Below are 23,073 nucleotides of genomic sequence, written 5' to 3' on the forward strand. Positions count from 1 at the left end.
ACCCGGGGGAATCCCGAGCTCACACACACACCTGGGGAATCCCGAGCTCTCTCATACACCCGGGGAATCCCGAGCTCACACACACACCCGGGGAATCCCAAGCTCACACATACACCCGGGGAATCCCGAGCTCACACACACCCGGGGAATCCCGAGCTCACACACACCCGGGGAATCCCGAGCTCACACACACCCAGGGAATCCCTCACACACACACCCAGAGAATCCCGAGCTCATACACACACCTGGGGAATCCCTCACACACACACTGGGGAATCCTGAGCTCTCACACACATCGGGGAATCTCGAGCTCGCACACATTCCTGGGGAATCCCGAGCTCTCACACACACCAATGGAATCCCGAAGTCACATGCCCGGGGAATCCCGAGGTCACACGCCCGGGGAATCCCGAGGTCACACACCCGGGGAATCCCTCACACACACACCGAGGAATCCCGAGCTCTCACCCACACACGGGGAATCCCGAGCTCTCACACACACCCGGGGAATCCCGAGCTCTCACACACTCTCGGGAATCCCTCACGCACCCGGAGAATCTCGAGCTCACACATACTCCTGGGGAATCCCGAGCTCACACACACACCCGGGGAAATCTCGAGCTCACACACCAATGGAATCCCGAGCTCACATGCCCGGGGAATCCCGAGGTCACACACCCAGGGAATCCCTCACACACACACCGAGGAATCCCGAGCTCTCACACACACACGGGGAATCCCGAGCTCTCACACACACCCGGGGAATCCCGTGCTCTCACACACTCCCGGGAATCCCTCACGCACCCGGAGAATCTCGAGCTCACACACACTCCTGGGGAATCTCAAGCTCACACACACTCCTGGGGAATCCCGAGCTCACACACACTCCTGGGGAATCCCGAGCTCACACACACTCCCGGGGAATCTCGAGCTCACACACACACCTGGGGAATCCCGAGCTCACACACACACCTGGGGAATGCCCCACCCTCAGTGCAGTAAAGACCCAGGCTCCAGTCATGGCCTGTGCTGAGTCAGCCCATCGCAGTGGGTGGGAGGCGGCTACAATTAGCATCGGAACCCAGGGGAGCGTGGGGTGGCAGAATGATCGAGGAACTCTCTGCAATAACTCATGAGAAGGAGGGAGAGAGTGAGAGTGAGAGGACCAGGCAGAGAGAGGAAAAGACAGGTAGGGAGAGGGAGGGAGAAGAGAGTGAGAGACACAGATAGATGAAGAGACAGAGACAAACACAAAGATAGAGAGAAACAGACAGATAGAAAGGGAGGGAGGGAGAGCGAGATGGAGGGAGAATGTTAGAGACAGAGTGATACAGAGGTAGAGGGAGAGAAACAGAGTGCGAGATAGAACGATCCCGCTGTTCCTGTTCTCCCTCCCCCTTGTCACATTCCCTCTCTCTCTCTCTCCCTCAGGCTGACTGCCTTCGTGTTGAAGTCTTTCCTCCATGCCCGGCCCTACATCTTCATCGATGATTCCATCCTCCATCAGTCCACCAGCTTCTTCCTGAAATACCGCCTGGATTCTGGGTGCTTCGCGAGTCTGGGCAATCTGTTCAACAACGCTATGAAGGTACAAAAGTCGGAGGGCAGGCGTGAGGGTCACGGGGCAGTACTGAGGGAGCACCGCACTGTGGGAGGGGCATTACTGAGGGAGCGCCGCACTGTGGGAGGGGCAGTACTGAGGGAGCACCGCACTGTGGGAGGGGCAGTACTGAGGGAGTGCCGCACTGTCGGAGGGACAGTACTGAGGGAATGCCACACTGGCGGATGGGCAGTACTGAGGGGATGCCGCACTGTCTGAGGGGCAGTACTGTGGGACCGCCGCACTGTCGGAGGGGCAGTACTGTGGGAGCGCCGCACTGTCGGAGGGGCAGTACAGAGGGAGCGCTGCACTGTGGGAGGGGCAGTACTGAGGGAATGCCGCACTGTGGGAGGGGCAGTACTGAGGGAGCGCTGCACTGTGGGAGGGGCAATACTAAGGGAATTCTACACTGTCGGAGGGGCAATACTGAGGGAGCGCTGCACTGTCGGAAGTACTTCAATCTCACAGTGTGCGCTCAGAGTGATAAATGTTTCCCTCTCTGATCTCTACTTGTTTCTCCCTCAGGGCGGAGTCGATGATCATATTTCCCTGTCAGCTTACGTGACCTCGGCATTACTCGAATTGGCAAAATCAGACCCCAAGATGGTGAGAGACCCGTGCCTTCGCTCCCGGTCCATTATATGGGAGCTGGGGAGGGGAGGGTGGAGCGACTAGCCTATCACAGGTCTGACTGTCTAGCATGCCAGACTAGTGTGGCACTGACATGACAGACAGGTGTGACAGGCAAAGATGGGTTGGAAAGCAAGTTGTGAGGAGGACACAAAGAATCTGCAAAGAGATATAGACAGGCTAAGTGAGTGAGCAAACATTTGGCAGATGGAGTATAATGTGGGGAAATGTGAGGTTATCCACTTTGGTAGGAAAAATAAAAAAGCAAATTATAATTTAAATGGGAGAGATTACAAAATGCTGAGGTATAGAGGGATCTGGGGGTCTTTGTGCATGAAACACAAAAAGTTAGTATGCAGGTACAGCAAGTGATCGGGAAGGCAAATGGAATGTTGGCCTTTATTGTAAGGGGGATATGTAAGGGGTGGTTTGCAGGGGGTCAGCTTTCCCTTCTGACCTTATATGAGCGGTTCCGAATCACTCCCACACCCTTGGTTCTAGACACTGGAATTATGAAGGGACTATGACAGACTTGGACAGACAATCGGTTTCTAGGTAGGAAGCAGGTATGGCTTTATTGTGTTTAAAAAGAAGTAAAAGGCACACCTTTAATAACACACACAGACCAATACACACCGAAGTGTACAACACATTGAATAAAATGTCAAATTACAGCCTGCGGGGAAAAGAATACAGCTTAAACTCTAAATGGGGTAAAGAGGAGAATGCAGATACATTTACACAAGTTATCCCAGCCTCCCCCCTCCCAATTCCCCTAACTAACCAAGTTATAGCTCTGAGGGTTCAGGGGCTATGCTCACCAATCCCTTTAGACAATTGCCGGTGAATCACGGTTTCGGGGTTTGCTGCACTTGGCCTTCTAGGCGAGCCGCACCCTGGACGGAGGAGAGGACTTCGGACTGCGTAGTCTTCGGAGGCAGTTCAGAGAAGGTTCACTAGGTTGAATCTTGAGATGAAGGGGTTGTCTTATGTAAAAAGGTTGAGCAGGTTAGGCCTACACTCAATTCGAGTTTAGAAGTATGAGAGGTGATCTTATTGAAACATATAAGATATTGAGGGGGCTCGACAAGGTAGATGCAAAGAGGATGTTTCCCCTCGTGGGGGAATCTCGAACTGGGGGCATAGTTTCAGAGTAAGGGGTAGTCCATTTAAGACGGAGATGAGGAGGAATTTCTTCTCTCAGAGGGTCGTGAATCTTTGGAATGCTCTAACCCAGAGAACTGTGGAGACTGGGTCATTTAAGGTGGAGATAGACAGATATTTGAACGATTATGGGCTGAAGGGTTATGGGGAGCAGGCAGGGAAGTGGAGTTGAGGCCAAGATCAGATCAGCCATGATCTTATTAAATGGGGGAGCAGGCTCGAGGGGCCAAATGGCCTACTCCTATTTCTTATTTTCTTATGTTCTTGGGCATGGCACTGGTGGAAGGCTGGTGCGGCAGAGTGGCATTGTAAAATGCTGTGGCACTGGCATGACAGATGTGTGTGATAATATTGTCTCCAGTCTCATCGCCGAGAACATGCAAAAAGCAAGCGCAGGCAGCGGAAGGAGCGTGCGGCAAACCAGACTCCCCACCCACCCTTTCCTTCAACCACTGTCTGTCCCACCTGTGACAGAGATTGTAATTCCCGTATTGGACTGTTCAATCACCTGAGAACTTACTTTTAGAGTGGAGGCAAGTCTTCCTCGACTCCGAGGGACTGCCCATGGAGGGACTGCCTATGATGATGATGATACTATTGTGAAGGACTATTGTAGCCAACTGACGTGAGAGAACCTGCAATGTCTTTTAACCTGAGATTGGGATGAGGATTGGGAAGGCAGAATGTGAGGGGAGCTATGGAGAGAGGGTGGGAGACCTAGGAACACAGGAACAGGAGGATGCCACTGAACCTGTTCCTTCATTAAGTGTGATCATGGCTGATCTGTGACCTAACTCCATATACCTGGCTTTGCCCCATATCCCTTAATACCTTTAGTAAAAAGCTATCAATCTCCGATTAAAAATGAACAATTGATCCATCATCAATTGACGTTTGCAGAAGAGAGTTCCAAACTTCGACCACACTTTGTGTGTTTCCTACTTTCATGCCTGAAAGGTCTGGCTCTAATTTTTAGACTATGCTCCCCAGTCCTAGACTCCCCAACCAGCGGGAATAGTTTCTCTCTCTATCCTATCCGTTCCCCTTAATATCCTGAAAACTTTGATCAGATCACCCCTTAATTCCAGGGAATATAACCCAAATTTGAATAATCTCTCCTCATAACTTAACCCCTTGGAGTCTGGATATCATTCTGGTAAACGCTCGCTGCCCTCCCTCCAAGGCCGATATATCCTCCCTCAGGTGTGGTGCCCAGAACTGCTCACAGTGCTCCAGGTGTGGTCTAACCAGGGCTTTGTACAGCTGCAGCATAACTTCTACCCCCTTGTGTTTTCGTCCTCTGGATATAAAAGCCTTTTAAACTATTCTCTGTACCTGTTCGTGATATTTTAATGATCTGTGTACCTGGACTCACAAGTCTCTTTGGCCCGCCACTGTTTCTAGCCTTTCTCCATTTAGAAAGTGCCCTGTTCTATCCTTTTTAGATCCAAAGTGGATGACCTCACATTTGCTTAATTCACTTAATCTGTCGATATCCCTGTGTAATTTTATGCTTTCATCTACACTGCCTGCAATGCCGCCTATCTTTGTGTCATCGTAAATTTGATTTTATGATTTTCTATGCCCTCATCCAAGTCGTTAATAAATACTGTGAATAGTTGAGGCCCCAACACAGATCCCTGCGGGACAGCACTAGTCACATCCTGCCAATTCGAGAACCTCCCTATTATCAAGACTGCCTGTCTCCTGCCACTCAGCCAGTTCCTAAACAGGTCAATAATCCGCCACAATTCCATGGGGTTCTACCTTAGTAAACAGACTCTTATGTGGGACTTTACCAAATGCCTTCTGGAAGTCCATATAAATAACACCCATAGACATTCCCCTGTCCATTACTTTAGTCAACTCTTCAAAAAACTCAATCAGGTTTGTCAGGCATGACCTAGCTTCCACAAATCCATGCTGACTTTCTCTGAACAATTGACAATTGTTGAGGTGTTCAGTCACTCTATCCTTAATTCTAGACTCTAGCAATTTCCCCACAACCGATGTTGGGCTAACTGGTCTATAATTCCCTGGGTGTTCTCTCACCATCCTTAAATAGCGGAGTGACATGCGCAAATTTCTAATCTAAAGTAACGGTTCCTGAATCGAGAGAACTTTGGAAGATTATAGTTGGGGTATCTGCAATGTGCTCACCTCGTTCCTTTAAACCCCTGGGATGGAAACCAGCTGGTCCTGGGGTTCTGTCACTCTTCAGTGCCAATATTTTCTTCATTTCTGTTACTTTACTGACATTAATTTTATTGAGTCTCTGTCCTTGATTTAGTTCCCTTGGGAGTTCTGGCATGTTTCCCCTTCCTCTACTGTAAATACCGACACAAAGTAATTACTCAACATGTCCGCCATTTCCTAATCATTGACAATATCACCATTATCAGTTTTCAAGGGGCCCACATTGCTCCTGGCCAACCTCTTTTTCCAAATATAATTGTAAAAAAAGTTTGTGTTGATTTTGATATTCCTTGCAAGTTTCCGTTCATACTCTCTGTTTATAGATCTTACTGTATGTATTGTGAGCCTTTGCTGCTCTTTGTATCTTTCCCATTCACCAGGACCTGGGCTATTTCTGTCTGCTTTTTCTTTGAGCTTTATGCTGTCCCTTTTTAGTCGTCCATGGCTGTTTTTGGGCAGCTACCTCAGGGGTATAAATCGGTTTTGTCTCACCTTACATTTCTTTTTGAACATCTCCCATTGATCTCCTGTCATTTCACCCATTAACAGATTTGCCCAGTTTTCTATGGACAGTCTGTGTCTCATCCTGTTGAAGTCAGCCTTACCCAAATCTAGAATCTCAGTAGCTGTTTCATGTCTCTCTCTTTTAAACGTTGCATTGAACTCGTCCATGTTATGATCAGTATTGGATAAATGTTCACACACAGTTAGGCTGTTAACTAAATCTGGCTCATTATTCATATGGCATGCTCCCTTGTAAGATTAGGGCCACATGTCATACATAGATACCCAGAGGGTCTTGGGATTTGTACGGTATTTTATTAAAGAGCTACAGTTTCACAGCATAATCAGATACTACATACGGTTAAGATAGTTATAGATATGACAGTGAGAGTGGTCGACAACCGGACGGACGGACAGACAGTGAGGCAGAGCGGGTCTCGGATCGGTGGATCCCCACAGCCTGCAGCATCGGTCACCTTGAGCTGTCGGAGGTGTTCGCCAGCACGGATTCACCCTGAGAAAGTCTCTGCCCTTGACTGCCTCCCTCTCGGTCACCCATTTTTATACTTTTGTCGATGGGCTGGTGAATATCTGGTGTCAATCATCTTTACCCATCCTATCGTCCAATTACAGGGGAAAGAGTGTCTATGAGGTCATTTTCATCCTTATCTCTGACTGAATGTCTTGTTGCCCTTTCAAGAGACAGCTTGTTTATCGTTAAGGCTCCGTGCTAAATCCCTTATCGCCATAGCTGGGCCTTGAAGGCCTGTTTCCCTGCCTCGTTTTGCTGTGACCTGAGCTCTCTGTGTCTGCTGAGCTGGCTCAAATATTCTTTTATAATTCGCCATTTCTTTGGGTTTAATGATTTCTTACCCCGTGTTGCCTCGAGGAAATATTGTTGTAGAAAACTATCCCGGACACCCTCCAGAAATTCACTGCCTTTCTGGCAGCTTAACCCAATCTAGATGAAAGTTAAAATCCCCCATTAAAACCACTCTGCCTTTACTACACGCTTGTCTAATCTCTGCATTTATTCAATCTCGCACTTCACAGCTGTTCCCAGGGGGCTAATACAAAACTCCCACTATAGTCTTAAATCCTTTCCTATTTCTTAATTCTACCCATAAAGTCTCCAGTGCCTGCTTACCTCTCGTTATATCCTCTCTTTGATCACTGAAGCTGCCCCTCCCCCTCTACCAGTTTCCCTATCTGTCCTGCAGACCTTACGAATGTTTGTGGTGGAGGAGTGGTGAGGGATCGTGGGTGAGGAGCGGCAAATGAGGGCACAGGGCCCAGAAGAGGTGAGGGCCCAGGGGCAGCACGGGCCAGCCCACACTGTAATATCTCCAAGTTTGCAGATGACACTAAGCTGGGTGGCAGTGTGAGCTGTGAGGAGGATAGAAACATAGACATAGAAAATAAGTGCAGGAGTAGGCCGTTCGGCCCTTCGAGCCTGCACCGCCATTCAATAAGATCATGGCTGATCATTCCCTCAGTACCCCTTTCCTGCTTTCTCTCCATATCCCTTGATCTCCTTAGCCGTAAAGGCCATATCTAACTCCCTCTTGAATATATCCAATGAACCTAAGAGGCTGCAGGGTGACTTGGATAGGTTAGGTGAGTGGACAAATGCATGGCAGATGCAGTATAATGTAGATAAATGTGAAGTTATCCACTTTGGTGGCAAAAACAGGAAGGCAGAATATTATCTGAATGGTGACAGATTAGGAAAAGAGGAGGTGCAATGAGACCTGGGTGTCATAGTACATCAGTCATTGAAAGTTGGCATGGAGGTACAGCAGGCGGTGAAGAAGGCAAATGGCACGTTGGCCTTCATAGCGAAAGGATTTGAGTACAGGAGCAGGGAGGTCTTACTGCAGTTGTACAGGGCCTTGGTGAGGCCACATCTTGAATATTGTGTACAGTTTTGGTCTCCTAATCTGAGGAAGGACATTCGTGCTATTGAGGGAGTGCAGCGAAGGTTCACCAGACTGATTCCCGGGATGGCAGAACTTACATATGAAGAAAGACTGGATCAACTAGGCTTATATTCACTGGAATTTAGAAGAATGAGAGGGGATCTCATAGAAACATATTAAATTCTGACGGGATTGGACAGGTTAGATGCAGGAAGAATGTTCCCAATGTTGGGGAAGTCCAGAACCAGGGGTCACAGTCTAAGGATAAGGGCTAAGCCATTTAGGACCGAGATCAGGAGAAACCTCTTCACTCAGAGAATTGTGAACCTGTGGCATTCTCTACCACAGAAAGTTGTTGAGGCCAGTTCGTTAGATATATTCAAAAGGGAGTTAGATATGGCCCTTACAGCTAAAGTGATCAAGGGGTATGGAGAGAAAGCAGGAATGGGGTACTAAAGTTACATGGTCTTATTGAAAGGTGGTGTAGGCTCGAAGGGCCGAATGGCCAACTCCTGCACCTATATTCTATGTTTCTATGTGTGCGCACTAGGTCCGTGCAGCAGAGCAGGTCTCCAGTCGTCCTGGTTAACCCTTGCCACTGGATAAAGGCCGAGCTCTGTCGAGCCCGTGTGGTCGCTGGTGTGCTACGGTCACCACATGTTAAAAAAATCCGACGCCTATGATGATGATGATGATGATGATGATGATAACCGGGTATATTTAGTTCCCAGTCCTGACCATCTTGCAGCCATGTCTCAGTAATGGCGACCATGTCATACCCTCCAAGTTGAATTTGCATCTGCAGTTCATTCATTGTATTCCTTATACTCTGTGTGTTTGTATAAAAAACGTTTATTTGGGCCACACACCCTAGCCTGTCCCTCAGCTGTAATGTTTCTTGTTTCTCTCGCCTGGTTTAATCACTTTACATTTTTCAATTTTTCCTCTACATATAGTGCCTAAAGCACAATTTCTGACTCTTACTCTGCTCTCTTCCCTTGTGTTTGTTTTTGAACTACCATTTCCACTTGAGCCCTCCACCCCATTTACTGGTTTAAAGTCCCTGCGACCGCCCTATTTACCCTTTCCGCGAGGACCCGGGTCCCAGACTGGTTCAGGTGGAGTCCGTCCCAATGGTACAGTTCCTTCCTGTCCCAATACTAGGGCCAGTGCCCCATGAAATGGAACCCCTCTTGCTCACACCAGTCACATGCTCGCTTCCCTAATCAGCTTATCCTTGCGCCAATTTGCACGTGGCTCAGGTAATAATCCAGGGATTTTAACCCTTGAGGTCCTATTCTTTAATTTAGTTCCTAGTTCCTGGTGTTCACCAAACAAGACCCCTTGCCGACTCTTCCCGATATCATTGGTCCCAACATGGACCACAACGACTGGGTCCTCCCCGTCCCTCTCCAATATCCTTTCAAGCCGGTTCGAGATGTCCCTCACCCTGGCACCAGGGAAGGAACACACCATGTGGGACTCTCGATCCTGCTTACTAAGGATGCTATCTGTCCCCTATTTATAGAATCCCCTACAACTGACACACAACACTTCCCCTCCTCCTCCTCCCCCTGAGGACAGCCTCCTTCTCCAAAGTGCCATGGTCCGTATTCTGGCTGTCCTTCCAACAGTCTTTATCCTTATCCTCACAGCTAGCGAGTACATTATGCCTGTTGGATAGGATCAGTTTCTGCCGATCCTCCTTCTCTATCTCACCTGTGTCCCCCTTACTCTGCACACTGTCGCTCACACCAACCCCGTTCTGATCCTACGCCTCTCCACGAGGTGTGGCCGCGGTCTGGAGCAGACTGTCCAGAAATTTCTCCCCCTCCCTTACGTGTCAGAGTGTCTCCAACTGGCTCCAGCTCAATGACTCTGAGCCGGAGAGATTCCAGATGGAGACATCTCCTGCAGACGTGTTTGCTCGGGACAGTCTAACTGTCCTCAAACTCCACATACTGCAGTCCCGATACACAACCTGCCCTGCTATATCTTAGTCGGGCCTTATTTCATTTATTTAATTGGTTAAAATCTTTATTCAACAATTATTTATAGTTTTATTAATTAGTCTATCAAGTTAAGTTTCAATTTAATAAAGTACATTATAGTTTCCCGCTCTTAGTTTAAACCACTGTGGAGTGGGGGCGGAGGGAGTGGGGACGGGAGGAGTGGGGAGTGGGGACAGGGGGGGAGTGGGGAGACGGGGAGAGTGGGGACGGGGGGGGACTGGGGAGACGGGGGGAGTGGGGACGGGGGGGAGTGGGGACGGGGGGAGTGCAGGGGGAGTGGGGAGACGGGGGGCGGAGGGACTGGGGAGACAGGGAGCGGGGGGAGTGGGGAGACAGGGAGCGGGGAGACGGGGGGGGGACTGGGGAGGCGGGGGGGAGTGGGGAGGCGGGGGCAGGGAGTGGGGGTGGGGAGACGGGGCGGGGAGATGGGGAGCGGGGGGAGTGGGGAGACAGGGAGCGGGGAGACGGGGGGGGGACTGGGGAGGCGGGGGGAGTGGGGAGGCGGGGGCAGGGAGTGGGGGCGGGGAGTGGGGAGACGGGGCGGGGAGACGGGGAGTGGGGGCAGGGAGAAGGGGTGGGGAGACGGATACAGCAGCCCCAGGTGTGACCTCCACCGCCCCGCCATTCCCTGACTCACCCACCCCCATTTTTCTGTTCCAGGCCGATGAGATATACAAAGAATGGTGACAGAAAGTGATGACGAAGTCAGGCACAGGTTAGTATCGAGCCGGTCTGAGCCTACACTCGACCCCAGCCCCTCACCCCCTGGGTCTGGGCCTACACCCGACTCACCCCCTCATCCCCTCACCCCCTGGGTCTGGGCCGAGACCCGACTCCAGCCCCTCACCCAACTCCAGCCTCTCTGAGAGAAGAAATTCCTCCTCATCTCAGTTTTAAATGGGCGGCCCCTCATTCTGAGACTATGCCCCCTAGTTTTAGTTTCCCCTAAGAGTGGAAATATCCTCTCTGCATCCACCTTGTCGAGCCCCCTCATTATCTTATATGTTTCAATAAGATCACCTTTCATACTTCTGAACTCCAATATGTGTAGGCTCAACCTATCTTCACAAGTCAACCCCCTCAACACCGGAATCAATCGAGTAAACCATCTCGGAACAGCCTCCAATGCAAGTATATCCTTCCTTAAATACGGAGACCAAAATTGCATACAGTACTCTAGGTGTGGCCTCACCACTACCCTGTACAGTTGTCGCAGGACTTCTCTGCTTTTAAACTCTATCCCCCTTGCAATAAAGTCCAACATTCCATTTGTCTTCCTGATTACTTGCTGTACCTGCATACTAACTTTTTGTGTTTCATGCACAAGGAACCCCAGGTCCCTCTGTACTGCAGCACTTTGCAATTTTTCTCCATTTAAATGATAATTTGCTTTCCATTATTTCTGCCAAAGTTAATAACTTCACAGTTTCCCACATTATACTCCATCTGCCAAATTTTTTGCCCACTCACTTAGCCTGTCTATATCCCTTTGCAGATTTTTTGTGTCCGCCTCACAATTTGCTTTCCCACCCATCGTTGTATCATCAGCAAACTTGGCGACATTACACTCGGTCCCTTCATCCAAATCATTAATATAGATTGTAAATAGTTATGGACCCAGCACCGACCCCTGTGGCATCCCACTAGTTACTGTTTGCCAATTGGAAAATGACCATTTATCCCGACTCTCTGTTTCTGTTAGTTAGCCAATCCTCTATCCATGGCAATGTATTAACCCCAACCCCATGAGCTTTTATCTTGTGCAGTAACCTCTCATGTGGCAACTTATCGAATGGAACATTGTGCAGTGCTGTGCCCCTCTCGCTCCCATTAACAGCGTTTGATTGAGCAACACTTCATGCTTGGAGCGCTGAACTGGAAATTCCCGTCGGATTCAATTGTGCAGTGCCCGCCGATACTTTAGTGCTGCCCAAAAATTATCGGTCCAAACGGGATGCTCCATAATGTTCAGGCCAAAGAGGCTGCAAGGGGATGTAGACAGGTTAAGCGAGGGGACAGTAAGGGGGCAGATGGAGTATAATGTGATCTTATTCACTTTGGTAGGAAGAATAGACAAACAGAATGGGGGGAAAGTTGCAGTCAGGCGAACGCCTCCGACCCCCAAAAAATTCCGAAAATACCTGGTGGTCCCAGAGGCCCTTGCGAATGCGGTCGTAGGCCGTCGTTCGATGCTATCGGCGAGGACGAAAACCCCCTCATTTTACCCAGAAGGAAAAGAGCTGTGGGATCTGTCTGTGCTGCAATGTGAATTGAAACCGAGACAGTTGGCCTTGGCAGAGCAGTGATTGGACGGGGGAGGACATCGGAGGGCCAATGGTGGGACAGAGTCAGCCAGAAGCATGGGGCTTTCAAGCCAATGGGAGAGCACTTGCTCGAAAACTGTGGAACTGACTCATCGCCATTATCGGGCTATTGTCTTCCCCATGTTTACACTATGGAGGGAAATTATGCAGACCTTCAGAAAACTAGGGAACCCAAAACAACCCAAGCACCTACACAATGGCTACAGGAGGCCAACGCAAGCAACACCTACTCAAACCTTGAGTAGGTTAACATCAGTGGAAAAAACCCGCAATAATCTAAAAATGCTGCATTTTTCAAAATCACAAAGCCCGCCAATGGGAAGGATCGATTTCAGCACGAGAGGCGGATTAGCTAATCTGACTATAAAAAGGGATTTCTGACCCAGTGTGTGTGTTGTTCTGCTCTCGTGATCCAACAACCAGCAAGCCTCTCGACACTGAAGGAAATCCAGTGTCCGAAGACACCGAAGATAGAAGAAACAAACCAACCAGACTGCAGAAGGCACAGTAGTGAGTATAACCTCTGGTCCCCAGAACTCCCAACTCAGTTAGGCCAGGAAAGGTGGGAGGTTGGGCATTGTACTGCTAAACTTGTGTAAACATTTTCATTGTGTCCGTTTATTGGGATTTACGGGGATTGTTTTGTTGGTGCATTGCTGTTTGTTGAGATACACCTTGTCAAATAAATTGGAAGCCTAAAGTTCCTCTTGGAATCACCTTGTCTCAGTTCTATTGTATCACATCTCCTGATCGTGAGTCTTATGTCAGAACAGTGTAAGGGAAGCTAGGAGCACCTCGAAAACGCTCAACTGTGTGTCACAGTCTAGGGAAGAAGGGGTTAGGAGTGTTTGATACTCACAGGTGCCTCACAGGCTAGGCATAAGCTGTGAGGACACACGAGTCTCAAAATCCCCTTCATAAGCTGTGGACACAGTCTCTCCAGGGGTGCTCTTGCAGCACTCAGGGTATCTCACAAGCCAGGCATAAGCTGTGAGGGCAGAAGCGCAGAGAGAGACACCCAAGGCACAACAACACTCCCCGAGAACCCCTTAAGAACATGGTGACCGCGGCAGGACATAAGCAAACAGGAGATGTTAATATAACAGATGAGCTGATAAGAGAGGAAACTAAAATGGAGGAGAGAATTTCCTCATACATTTTTGGCAAGGTGAACCTCACCAAACCTTGGGTGCAAGCCCTCACCCGGGCAGAGCGCCCAGTGGATGCTGCTGCCCAGTGGACAGCAGGGAAGGACCTCAACTGCAGGGTGGAAAAGGCCACCTGGCTTATCTGCTTCACCCGCCAAGTCCGAAAGCTCGACCAGCGGGTGAAGGACTTGGAACAGAGTCTTCAGAAATCAGAGGAACTCTCTGCTATCCAGGCTGTGGTTGGGGACAACCTGCTGGCCGAATTAGCTGAGGAGCAGCAAGGGAAGAGGCAGTTAGAGGAGACCTTCCGAAATAGCCGGGACTAGCTTCAGTGTCAGGTCACTGAGGCCAAGGGTAGTGAGCGGTCCCTCCGGGAACAGAACTCTCGGTACACCCAGAAAATTTGGGAACTACAGAATAAATTAAAAGACTTACAGGCAGCCTATAAAGTGGCCAGTAGCAGTGAGTTTGCAGATCACGGTCCCTGCCAGGAGAGGATTAAAACTCTCACCCACGCTCTATCCCAGGTAAAGGGGATGGTCACCCTGATAGGACCATCAGGGTGACCATCCCCTTTATTGAGTATTGGGGGGTAGAGGAGAATCCAAAGGCAAGAGACGCCTGACCACCTCCTGAGGCACCGGTGGTTTGTCCGGCGGGGTACCAGGAGGAGCGGAATGTGCAGGTAGTAACATACCCAGGGCTGGGGGCAGGACCAATGTGTCCCGCTCGGCAGCAGGGATGTGAGGCTCCCGCCGAGGGTCAGTTAAGGGCTGGATCAGGCGACCAGGCACTGTCTGCTGCACCGGGTATGGTGGGACAGCCGGAGGTAGAGGGACCAGCACAGAAAGATCCTGAACAAGGGCAGATGTGCCCGGTCAGGCAGCGCAAGTACGGTCCTTCACAGGGAGGTGGCCAAGGTCAGGGAGCGCTGGAGAGCGACTTTATTATTCCCCATGGAGTTCAATCACTCAGGGCCATGGTGGCCCATTTGGCCAAACTCACTCGTCTATCCACTTCATGGAGGTGATGCAGGCAGGGGAAATTAATGGGTGTGATGAGGAAGAGACAGCCAAGCTGCTGCTCTTCTCTCTGGACAGCAAATTGTACCAGGCCCTACCGGCCGAATGTCGGAGGGGGCAGCGCACATTTACTGAGGTCCAGAGGGCCGTCCTTGAGGCTATGGGCTTCGATGACGGCAGTCCTTTCGAACGGGTCAAAAGGACAAGGCAGCTCGCAGGGGAAACCCCGCAGGCGTTTGCGGACAGGCTGTGGGTCGTATACCACGCAGCCTGTGTGGAGCTCCTCGACCGGGCGAATCTTTCCGCGGTACAGACTGGCCGCTGGCTGAGGATGCTGGTGGCAAACTGCTTGCCCCGGCTCAAGGCCAGGGCAGAACTGTGGTTCGATTCCCGGGACCCCAACCTCACCGAGGAAGCAGTGGTCAGGCAACTGGCACTGGTCCAACGGAATGGAGGAGGGGAGGAGGAGAAAACCTCCAAAGGTCGGGTAAATGAAGTAAAACCCAACTCGATTCCCAAAAGGGAATGGCACCAGGAGGGTGGCCGCTTGATTGATAAGGAGGGAGTGTGCTATGGGTGCGGGAAAGCTGGGCATTTTAAAAGGGATTGCAGGAGCCCAGTAAAGAGATATGGGGGGAGAAGTCCTTCAGGAGCCGCCCAGAGTGGGGGAAGTGGAGCGAGCTCCTCACCATACCTTGACCAGATAGTAGCTGCAGTGAGGACAGCGCTGGAGGGGACTGGGAAGGTAGCCACGGCAACAGGCAGGGAAGCACCAGCAACCCTGCCAGTACAGAGGCCGTGACTAGCCCAGACCCAGCCTGCATACCTGTGCCCACTAGAATACGACCCCTGGGGACGACCCTGGGTCAAGATGGAGGTTGAGGGTGTATTGGGTACTTACCTTTTGGACACTGGTGCTTCCAGCACAATCGTCCATTCGGAGGACCCTACAACCTCACCTTTATCAAATGGGGTGCTGTATCAACTAGTTGGGTTCACAGGAAATGAGAAGGCTGGGTTTTTCTCTGTCCCGCTCGCAGTTCGTTTAGGAGCACTCCAAATCCAATGGAAGTGCGTCCTGATGAACTGGGAGCAGGTGGGAAAAGGGATCTTGGGGGCTGATTTCATCATCGCTCGCCAGATCCTAGTAAACTTGAGGAATCACTGTCTATGGGGCACAGTGGGCACGGGAGCAGAGGGAGAAGTCATGGTTATTGATAAGAAACAGGGAAAAGGGACTCTGTACAATGAAGCCAAAAGGGGGTTACGACCTGGAGGTTCTGGTTGGTAACACCCCAGCCGAGTACCGGGCCTATGTGCAAGCAAATCTTGCAGCATTTGCCACTCATAAACACGATTGTGGGAGAGTCACAGGAGTGGAGGTTAGAATAGATGGGGATCCCATGTCCCGCCCGCAAAAGCAGTATGGCTTTCCCCGAGAGGCAGAAGCAGACTTGGAGACAATCGAGCAGGATGTTTTGAGACCCATAGCCACCCATGTCAACTCCCCGCTTTGGCCGGTTAGGAAAGCGGACAATTCATGGAGGGCTACGGTGGATTATAGGGTGCTCAATAAAAACATCCCAGCTTGTGCCCCCACAGTAGCAGCGGTTGCGGATCTGATAGGGGAAATCCCTGCATCCACAACCACGTTCACAGTGTTGGACATATCCAACGGGTTCTGGTCTATCCCTGTACGGAGGGAAGACCAGTATAAGCTTGCCTTCACCTTCCGGGAACAGCAGTATACATGGAGCTGCCTCCCACAGGGCTTTCATAATAGTCCCAGCATCTTTCACCAATGCATGGCGAACTGCTTAAAAGGCTTCAGCCAACCACACCAGCTGGTCCAGTATGTGGACGACCTGTTGTTGTTCACAGACAGCAGTGAGGAACACGGTCCACTGCTGGCCGAACTGCTGGTCTTACTGAAGGAAGGGGGTTTTAAAGTTAACCCCAAGAAAGCCCAGATAGGTCTAGGAGAAGTAAAATTCCTGGGCCTGACGATAAGGGCAGGAGAAAGAGCCATTGATGAGGCTAGAAGAAAGGCAGTGGAGGAACTCCCTGTCCCTAGGGATGTGTCGGGGGTAAGGTCTTTCCTGGGAATCACTGGCTACTGTAGGGACTTCATCGAGGACTATGCAGCCACTGCCGCCCCTCTGCTCAGACTCCTACACAAGGGGGTCGAGTGGGAATGGGACGAGGGCTGTGAGGCAGCATTTGTCCGTCTTAAGAGAGACCTGCAGGTAGCACCAGCCCTAGGGGCAATTGATGGGGGGCAGGAATTCTTCCTGGAGGTGGCAGCCAGTGGCAACAACTTAAGTGCAGTGTTGCTGCAGGAGCTGAGACCAGTGATGTACTCCTCCAGGGTCCTCACAGAGGTAGAAAAGGGATACTCCAATTGTGAGAGGCACTTGCTTGCCACCCACTGGGCAGTAAAGAGAGCTCAGATCTTTACCGGAATATCCCCCATTACACTCCTCACCCATCATACCTCGACGCAGATGCTGTTGGACGGGAGGATTAAGGACGGGACAGTGAGCAGTGCTAGAATCACTCGCTGGACCCTCCTCCTCTCCCAAATGACTTTAAAGGTCAAGGGCCTCTGCGAGCCCAGGCTCGCAGCAAATTTTCTCTCTCCAGGGCAGCCACATAGATGCTCTGTGGAGTGGGTATGGGACATTAACTTTGGATTTCGGGCAGGGATACACCCCACAGGCCGCGAGATCTACGTTGATGGCTCCAGTTCAGTTTCCGCGGACACAAGACTCACAGGCTGCGGAGTTTGGGATCCCAAGGCAGGAATTGCCTTGGCTCTTAAACTCCCATGCACCCTGAGCGCCCAGCAGGCGGAACTCTCGGCGGTGATGTATGTGGTCACACACCCCGAGGAATTCCCTACCCCATACACGATTTGCTCGGACAGCATGTTCACTTGCAATTCGTGTACAGAGTATCTGGCGATTTGGTCACGCCGGGGGTACACCTCTGCGGATGGGAAGCCCCTTGCGACCAAACCCCTGCTAGAAAAGATCGTGGCTGCAGTGGGAGAAACCGGGGATGTATATATCCATAAGGAAAGGCCCACTCCAAAACTGAACCACGGGGGGAAGTTAACCAGCAGGCAGACCTGCTGGCAAGGGAAGGTGCTCGTACAGGTCGCCCATGGGACCCATACGAGGCAGGCAGGATAGCAGCAGCAAGAAGCAAACCAGGGACACAAGGGAGCGTAGGGGCGGCTGCGGCCCCGGACCTTAAAATAGTCCAGATGCAGGATCCGGTCCTGAAGGCTGCCTTGGCTGCTATCAAAAAGGGGGAAAAGTGCTGCAGATATTGCTGTGCGGGAAGGCATGTTGTTTAAAGGGGACACATGGGTAGTGCCGCCACAACACCGGAGGGAATTCCTTCAGCTGGCCCATGAGGGTCCAGGTGCGGGACACCCTGGGCCGGAATCTACCTGGCAACGGGTAGAAAAGGCAGGGTGGTGGCCAGACCTCCGGGAAGACGTCCGCAACTTCTGTGCAGGCTGTCTGGTTTGTGCTGCAAAGGAAGGTGTCTATGGGACACGTCAGGCGGGTAGAGGGACCATGGCAGTCGATCCAGATCGACTACATCGGACCCTTACCGGCCGCCCAGGGAGGTTATAAATACTGCCTCGTCCTGGTGAATGTGTTTTCCAAGTGGGTGGAAGCCTTCCCTTGCCGAACAGCTACCGCGGTGGGGACTGCAAAAATCCTGGTGAGGGAGGTGTTCTCTCAGTGGGGTCTACCTCAAATCGTGGAGTCTGACCGGGGAAGCCACTTCACCGGCCAGGTGATGCAGGCCACCCAAATGGCATGTCGCCTACAACCCTCAGTCCTCAGGCCCCGTAGAACGCCTGAACCGGACCCTAAAGGAAAGGCTGCGCAAGGAGACGGGAGACTCACCGAACAAGTGGGTGGAGGTCTTACCGTTGGTCCTCATGGGAATCCGGGCCAGTCAGTCAAAGAGCACAGGGTACTCACCCCATGAGCTGATGATGGGCCGGATCATGAGAACCCCAGTGCATGTGTTGGCGCGGTTCTCACCGAAGGGCAGCTTCGAGAGGTGAACCGGGACCGCTTCGTCAGGAATCTGTTTGAACAGCTTCAACAGATTTACTGGCAGGCGGCCAACAACATGGGTAAACAGCACCGTGCCAATCGGCTGCTGCTGGAACCCCGTAGTCACCATGATTGGGAGGTGGGCGACCAGGTGATGGTGAGAAGCTTCGCGCGGGTCGGGGTATTTGAACCACTGTATATGGGACCATACAGCATCGTCGACAAGGCTAGCCCTATGGTCTATGCGGTTCGATTGCCTCGCCTAATGAAGTGGTATCACATTAATCAGTGTAAATTGTTTGACCCCAAAAGAGGTAAAAAACAGAGGGGACGAGCAAGGGAAGGGAATCAGGCCCTGGTGGATTTGGAGGCTCCGGAGGAGGCAGCGGGCCCCGAAGCTCTACAGCCAGGGCTGGTTCACTGCTCCTGTAAGGCTATCCCACCACTGGGTAGAGGTTCCCAGCCCACTAACAGAAGTAGGGAGAAAGGCTCTACCATTAGCAAGGTTCAAGGTGAAGCTGAACCTCTCATGGTGGATCAGCTGGGGCTAGCCCAAGAGGTGGAGGAGATAGCATTGCAGCCCATAATGTGGGACTCTGCACCGACAGTAAGGAGGAGTGACAGAGTGCCACAGCCCAGGGCGCCGTGGTCCCCTGTTTACTTAGCTCCCCGCTCCAGACCGAGAAGGCGAAAGACAACAGGGAGGGTGCTCTGTTGCGCTAGCAAGGGTCTGCCACCGATTATCCAGGGTTTTGGAGGGCAGCACAAAACTGATTAAGGGGGACTATACGAGCCCCTCAGCGGAGGGCATCCTGGTCCCCAGGGTACGGTCAGCCGAGTGGTCGACGACGCCTGTACAGTGACAGGATGTAGCCTGGCCACCCGGGGACGGGTGGCGGTGTATATATTTTTCCTTCTTGTTTTGTTACTTTGTGTTGTGTGCATATGTGTTTAGGTAAGGCAGTGACAGTTGGGTACAGCATTTTTGTGTTTGGAACATGTTACGCGGGCCGAGCCTGGAGAGGTCTCTCAAGGCAAGGCCATGTTCTTCTTGCCTTTCAGATGTCAACACCTCCCTACTGAACGTTAGTGATGCTGGTATCGCTAAGGATCTGCACCGGGCACCGAGGGGACACCGAGGATTCCCTGGTTTTCGGATGCTCCGGGGGCAGAGCGCCGACAGTGACCACAGGAGAAGGGACTCTGGCGGCGGATGGCCGGGTCACCTACTCCCACAAGGGGAGATGGCTTGGGTGGTTGGGATCGAACTCCACCAAGTACTCCAACCATAAGGACTTTACCTACGGAGAGGCCTCCATCCCCTGCCCGGAGATCACTGTGGCCACTTCCAGAGTGAGGGTGACAGAAGGCAGGAAGGTATGCCTAACTTGCCAAGGGGACATACCTCTGGGACGGTGGTGGTGGCTCAGAAAGTTCAAGAGGGACGTGGGAGACCGACACTCGGACTGCGAACATCTGGATAATGATACCTACCGAACCATCATGGGGTCATCTGGCGGGGTCACGGTGTGCTGGGAGAAATGGTGGCTGTCCGACCAAGGAATTTATTTGTGTATGTGGGGATCCACTTGCGTGTGTTCAGAGGGGGTCTCCATTGCTTTCTATAGATGGTGGCAGGATGTCGGGGATGGGGTGGTATGGGATCGCAGCTGGGAGGCGCGTGTGACCCCCAATGCCCGGGTACCAGTAAACGCCACCGAACTTGTAGTTCGGGAAAGAAAACCCCCACCCACGGCCAAGCCCACCATCCCACACGGGTACCCAACAACAACCAGGGGGCCGGCGAATGGTTTAGTGTTGGTCTCTACCGAGAAACTACTTTATCAGGGGATACACTACGCGGTGGCATCAGTGGTGCTAAATCTGACAGAAGTACGCCTACCTACGTGGTGTCCCCGGGAAACCGAGCTGTTGTACCAGGCTCTGCTGCGGGAGATGTTCCGGAAGTTCTATGAACTGGACTTCGGGGATGTCAAAGTGACAGACTTGTATAAACAGTGGGATAGGGCCGAACCGGGCAGGCAGAGGCGTGGCACTTTAAATGACATTTTCACGGGGTTTAACACCGGGGCGTCCGCCTACACCTGACTCCAGGCCCTCACTCCCCGGTCTGGGCCTACACCCGACTCCAGGCCTTCATTCCCCGGTCTGGGTGGGCCTACACCTGAGTCCAGGCCCTCACTCCCGGTCTGGGCCTGCACCCGACTCCAGGCCCTCACTCCCTGGTCTGGGCCTACACCTGAGTCCAGGCCCTCACTCCCCGGTCTGGGTGGTCCTACACCCGACTCCAGGCCCTCACTCCCTGGTCTGGGCCGACATCCAACTCCAGGCCCCTCATTCCCCGGGTCTGGGCTTATGACTCTGGGCCCCAAACTATCTCCTTCTGTCTCGGCAGTGCCTGATACAGGGTCTGATTCTGCATCCGTTAAGCAAGACACCACCGCAGTACCGGGAACCGTCTCTCTCACCATCGAGACTGGAAGCTTCAAGGTAAGAGGCTGCCGGAGGGGGGGGAGGCGGGGCTGTCGCGGGGGGGGGGCGGGGCTGCCGCAGGTGGGCGGGGTACGGGCCGGTGGGATTGACCTGGTGACACTGACCTCTCCGTCTCCCTCTTGTGTCCAGGAAGGAGCGACGGACAGAGCCCTGGGCTGCCTGCGGAAGGCGATAGAGACAGTGAACAGCACCTACACCCTGGCCCTTCTGGCCTACACCTTCACCCTGGCCGGGGACCAGGACACGAGGGAGAGACTACTACACAAACTGCACGGCCTGGCCATCAAACAAGGTGAGGCCTCGTTATCCCACATTCTCTCCATCCACCTCCTGTCCCCCTCGCTCATCCCTCCTCCCCTCACATGCCACCAGGGCCCTGTCTCCCCCCCCGGTGGCTTGCTCTTCAACCAGGGGGAGTATGGTACAGGCTGTTCAACCATAGGACAATGTGAGTAGCCATTCAACCATGAGGAGGTATTGGCCGGCGGGGTTCGGGAAGACTGGATATATGGTGAAGTGTAACCAGCAGTGACCCCCCCCACCCCCAATCTCTCTGTTGCAGGCCATCCCTATCGTCAGCTGGCTGATCAAGCAGAGGAATTCCTACGGGGGATTCGCATCGACCCAGGTAACCGGGGGTGGGGTGAGAGTCAGAGAGGTCCCCTGTGTGTGTGTGTGTGGGGCTCAGTGCCACACCAGGAGTCAGATCGGCCTACTCAGCACAGGCCGAGAATGGAGCCAGGCCCTTTCCTGCTCTGTATGTGGGGTGCAGGATTGACTAACCCTCTCCTTGCCCCCTCAGGACACGGTGGTTGCTCTCCATGCCCTTTCCTTGTACGGTGGGTTGACCCACGTCAAAGACCCCCACAGCTCAGTGTCCCTGACCACAGAGGCCGGATTCCACAGAGAGTTCCACATCGACGCCTCCAACCAGCTCCTGCTGCAGACACAGCCCTTGGAGGCGATTCCCGGAGACTACAGCGCCCAGATCAGCGGCACCAGCTGCCTCCTCCTCCAGTTCAGTCACCCCTCTCTTACCCGCTCGCTGCCTCCCACCCTCCAATCGCTTCCTCCCTCCCCCCCTCCAATCCCGTGCTCTCCCCCTCCAATCCCGCCCTCTCCCCCTCCAATCACGCCCCCTCCCCCTCCAATCTCGCCCTCTCCCCCTCCAATCCCGCCCTCTCCCCCTCCAATCCCGCCCTCTCCCCTCCAATCCCTCCCTCTCCCCCTCCAATCCCTCCCTCTTCCCCTCCAATCCCTCCCTCTCCCCCTCCAATCCCTCCCTCTCCCCCTCCAATCCCTCCCTCCAATCCCCCAAAATGTTGAATCATTGTGGGTGGAGATTAGAGATAGTAAGGGGAAAAAGTCACTGGTGGGCGTAGTTTATAGGCCCCCAAATAATAACTTCACGGTGGGGCGGGCAATAATCAAGGGAATAATGGAGGCATGTGAAAAAGGAACGGCAGTAGTCATGGGGGATTTTAACCTACATATCGATTGGTCAACTCAAATCGCACGGGGTAGCCTGGAGGAGGAATTCATAGAATGCATACGGGATTGTTTCTTAGAACAGTATGTTACAGAACCTACAAGGGAGCAAGCTATCTTAGATCTGGTCCTGTGTAATGAGACAGGAAAATAAACGATCTCCTAGTAAAAGATCCTCTCGGAATGAGTGATCACAGTATGGTTGAATTTGTAATACAGATTGAGGGTGAGGAAGTTGTGTCAGAAACAAGCGTACTATGCTTAAACAAAGGGGACTACAGTGGGATGAGGGCAGAGTTGGCTAAAGTAGACTGGAAACACAGACTAAATGGTGGCACAATTGAGGAACAGTGGAGGACTTTTAAGGAGCTCTTTCATAGTGCGCAACAAAAATATATTCCAGTGAAAAAGAAGGGTGGTAAGAGAAGGGATAACCAGCCGTGGCTAACCAAGGAAATAAAGGAGAGTAT

The 23,073-nt window shown here is 52.2% G+C and overlaps 1 protein-coding gene across 1 annotated transcript in view; it reads left to right on the plus strand.

The window, feature by feature from the left end:
• Window positions 1-22,132, plus strand: part of LOC139242135 (alpha-2-macroglobulin-P) — a gene marked incomplete at its 3' end in the record, with an annotated part of 61,180 nt that extends 39,048 nt beyond the window's left edge. Inside the window, exons 15-19 of the mRNA XM_070870249.1 lie at window positions 1,432-1,588; window positions 2,126-2,206; window positions 21,245-21,412; window positions 21,678-21,743; window positions 21,918-22,132. Coding sequence (XP_070726350.1) covers window positions 1,432-1,588; window positions 2,126-2,206; window positions 21,245-21,412; window positions 21,678-21,743; window positions 21,918-22,132 — 687 coding nt within the window. The remainder of the gene's footprint in view (window positions 1-1,431; window positions 1,589-2,125; window positions 2,207-21,244; window positions 21,413-21,677; window positions 21,744-21,917) is intronic.
• Window positions 22,133-23,073: the final 941 nt, after the last annotated feature.

The sequence above is a fragment of the Pristiophorus japonicus genome, unplaced genomic scaffold, assembly GCF_044704955.1.
Source record: "Pristiophorus japonicus isolate sPriJap1 unplaced genomic scaffold, sPriJap1.hap1 HAP1_SCAFFOLD_1229, whole genome shotgun sequence".
NCBI classification, from domain to species: Eukaryota; Metazoa; Chordata; class Chondrichthyes; family Pristiophoridae; genus Pristiophorus; species Pristiophorus japonicus.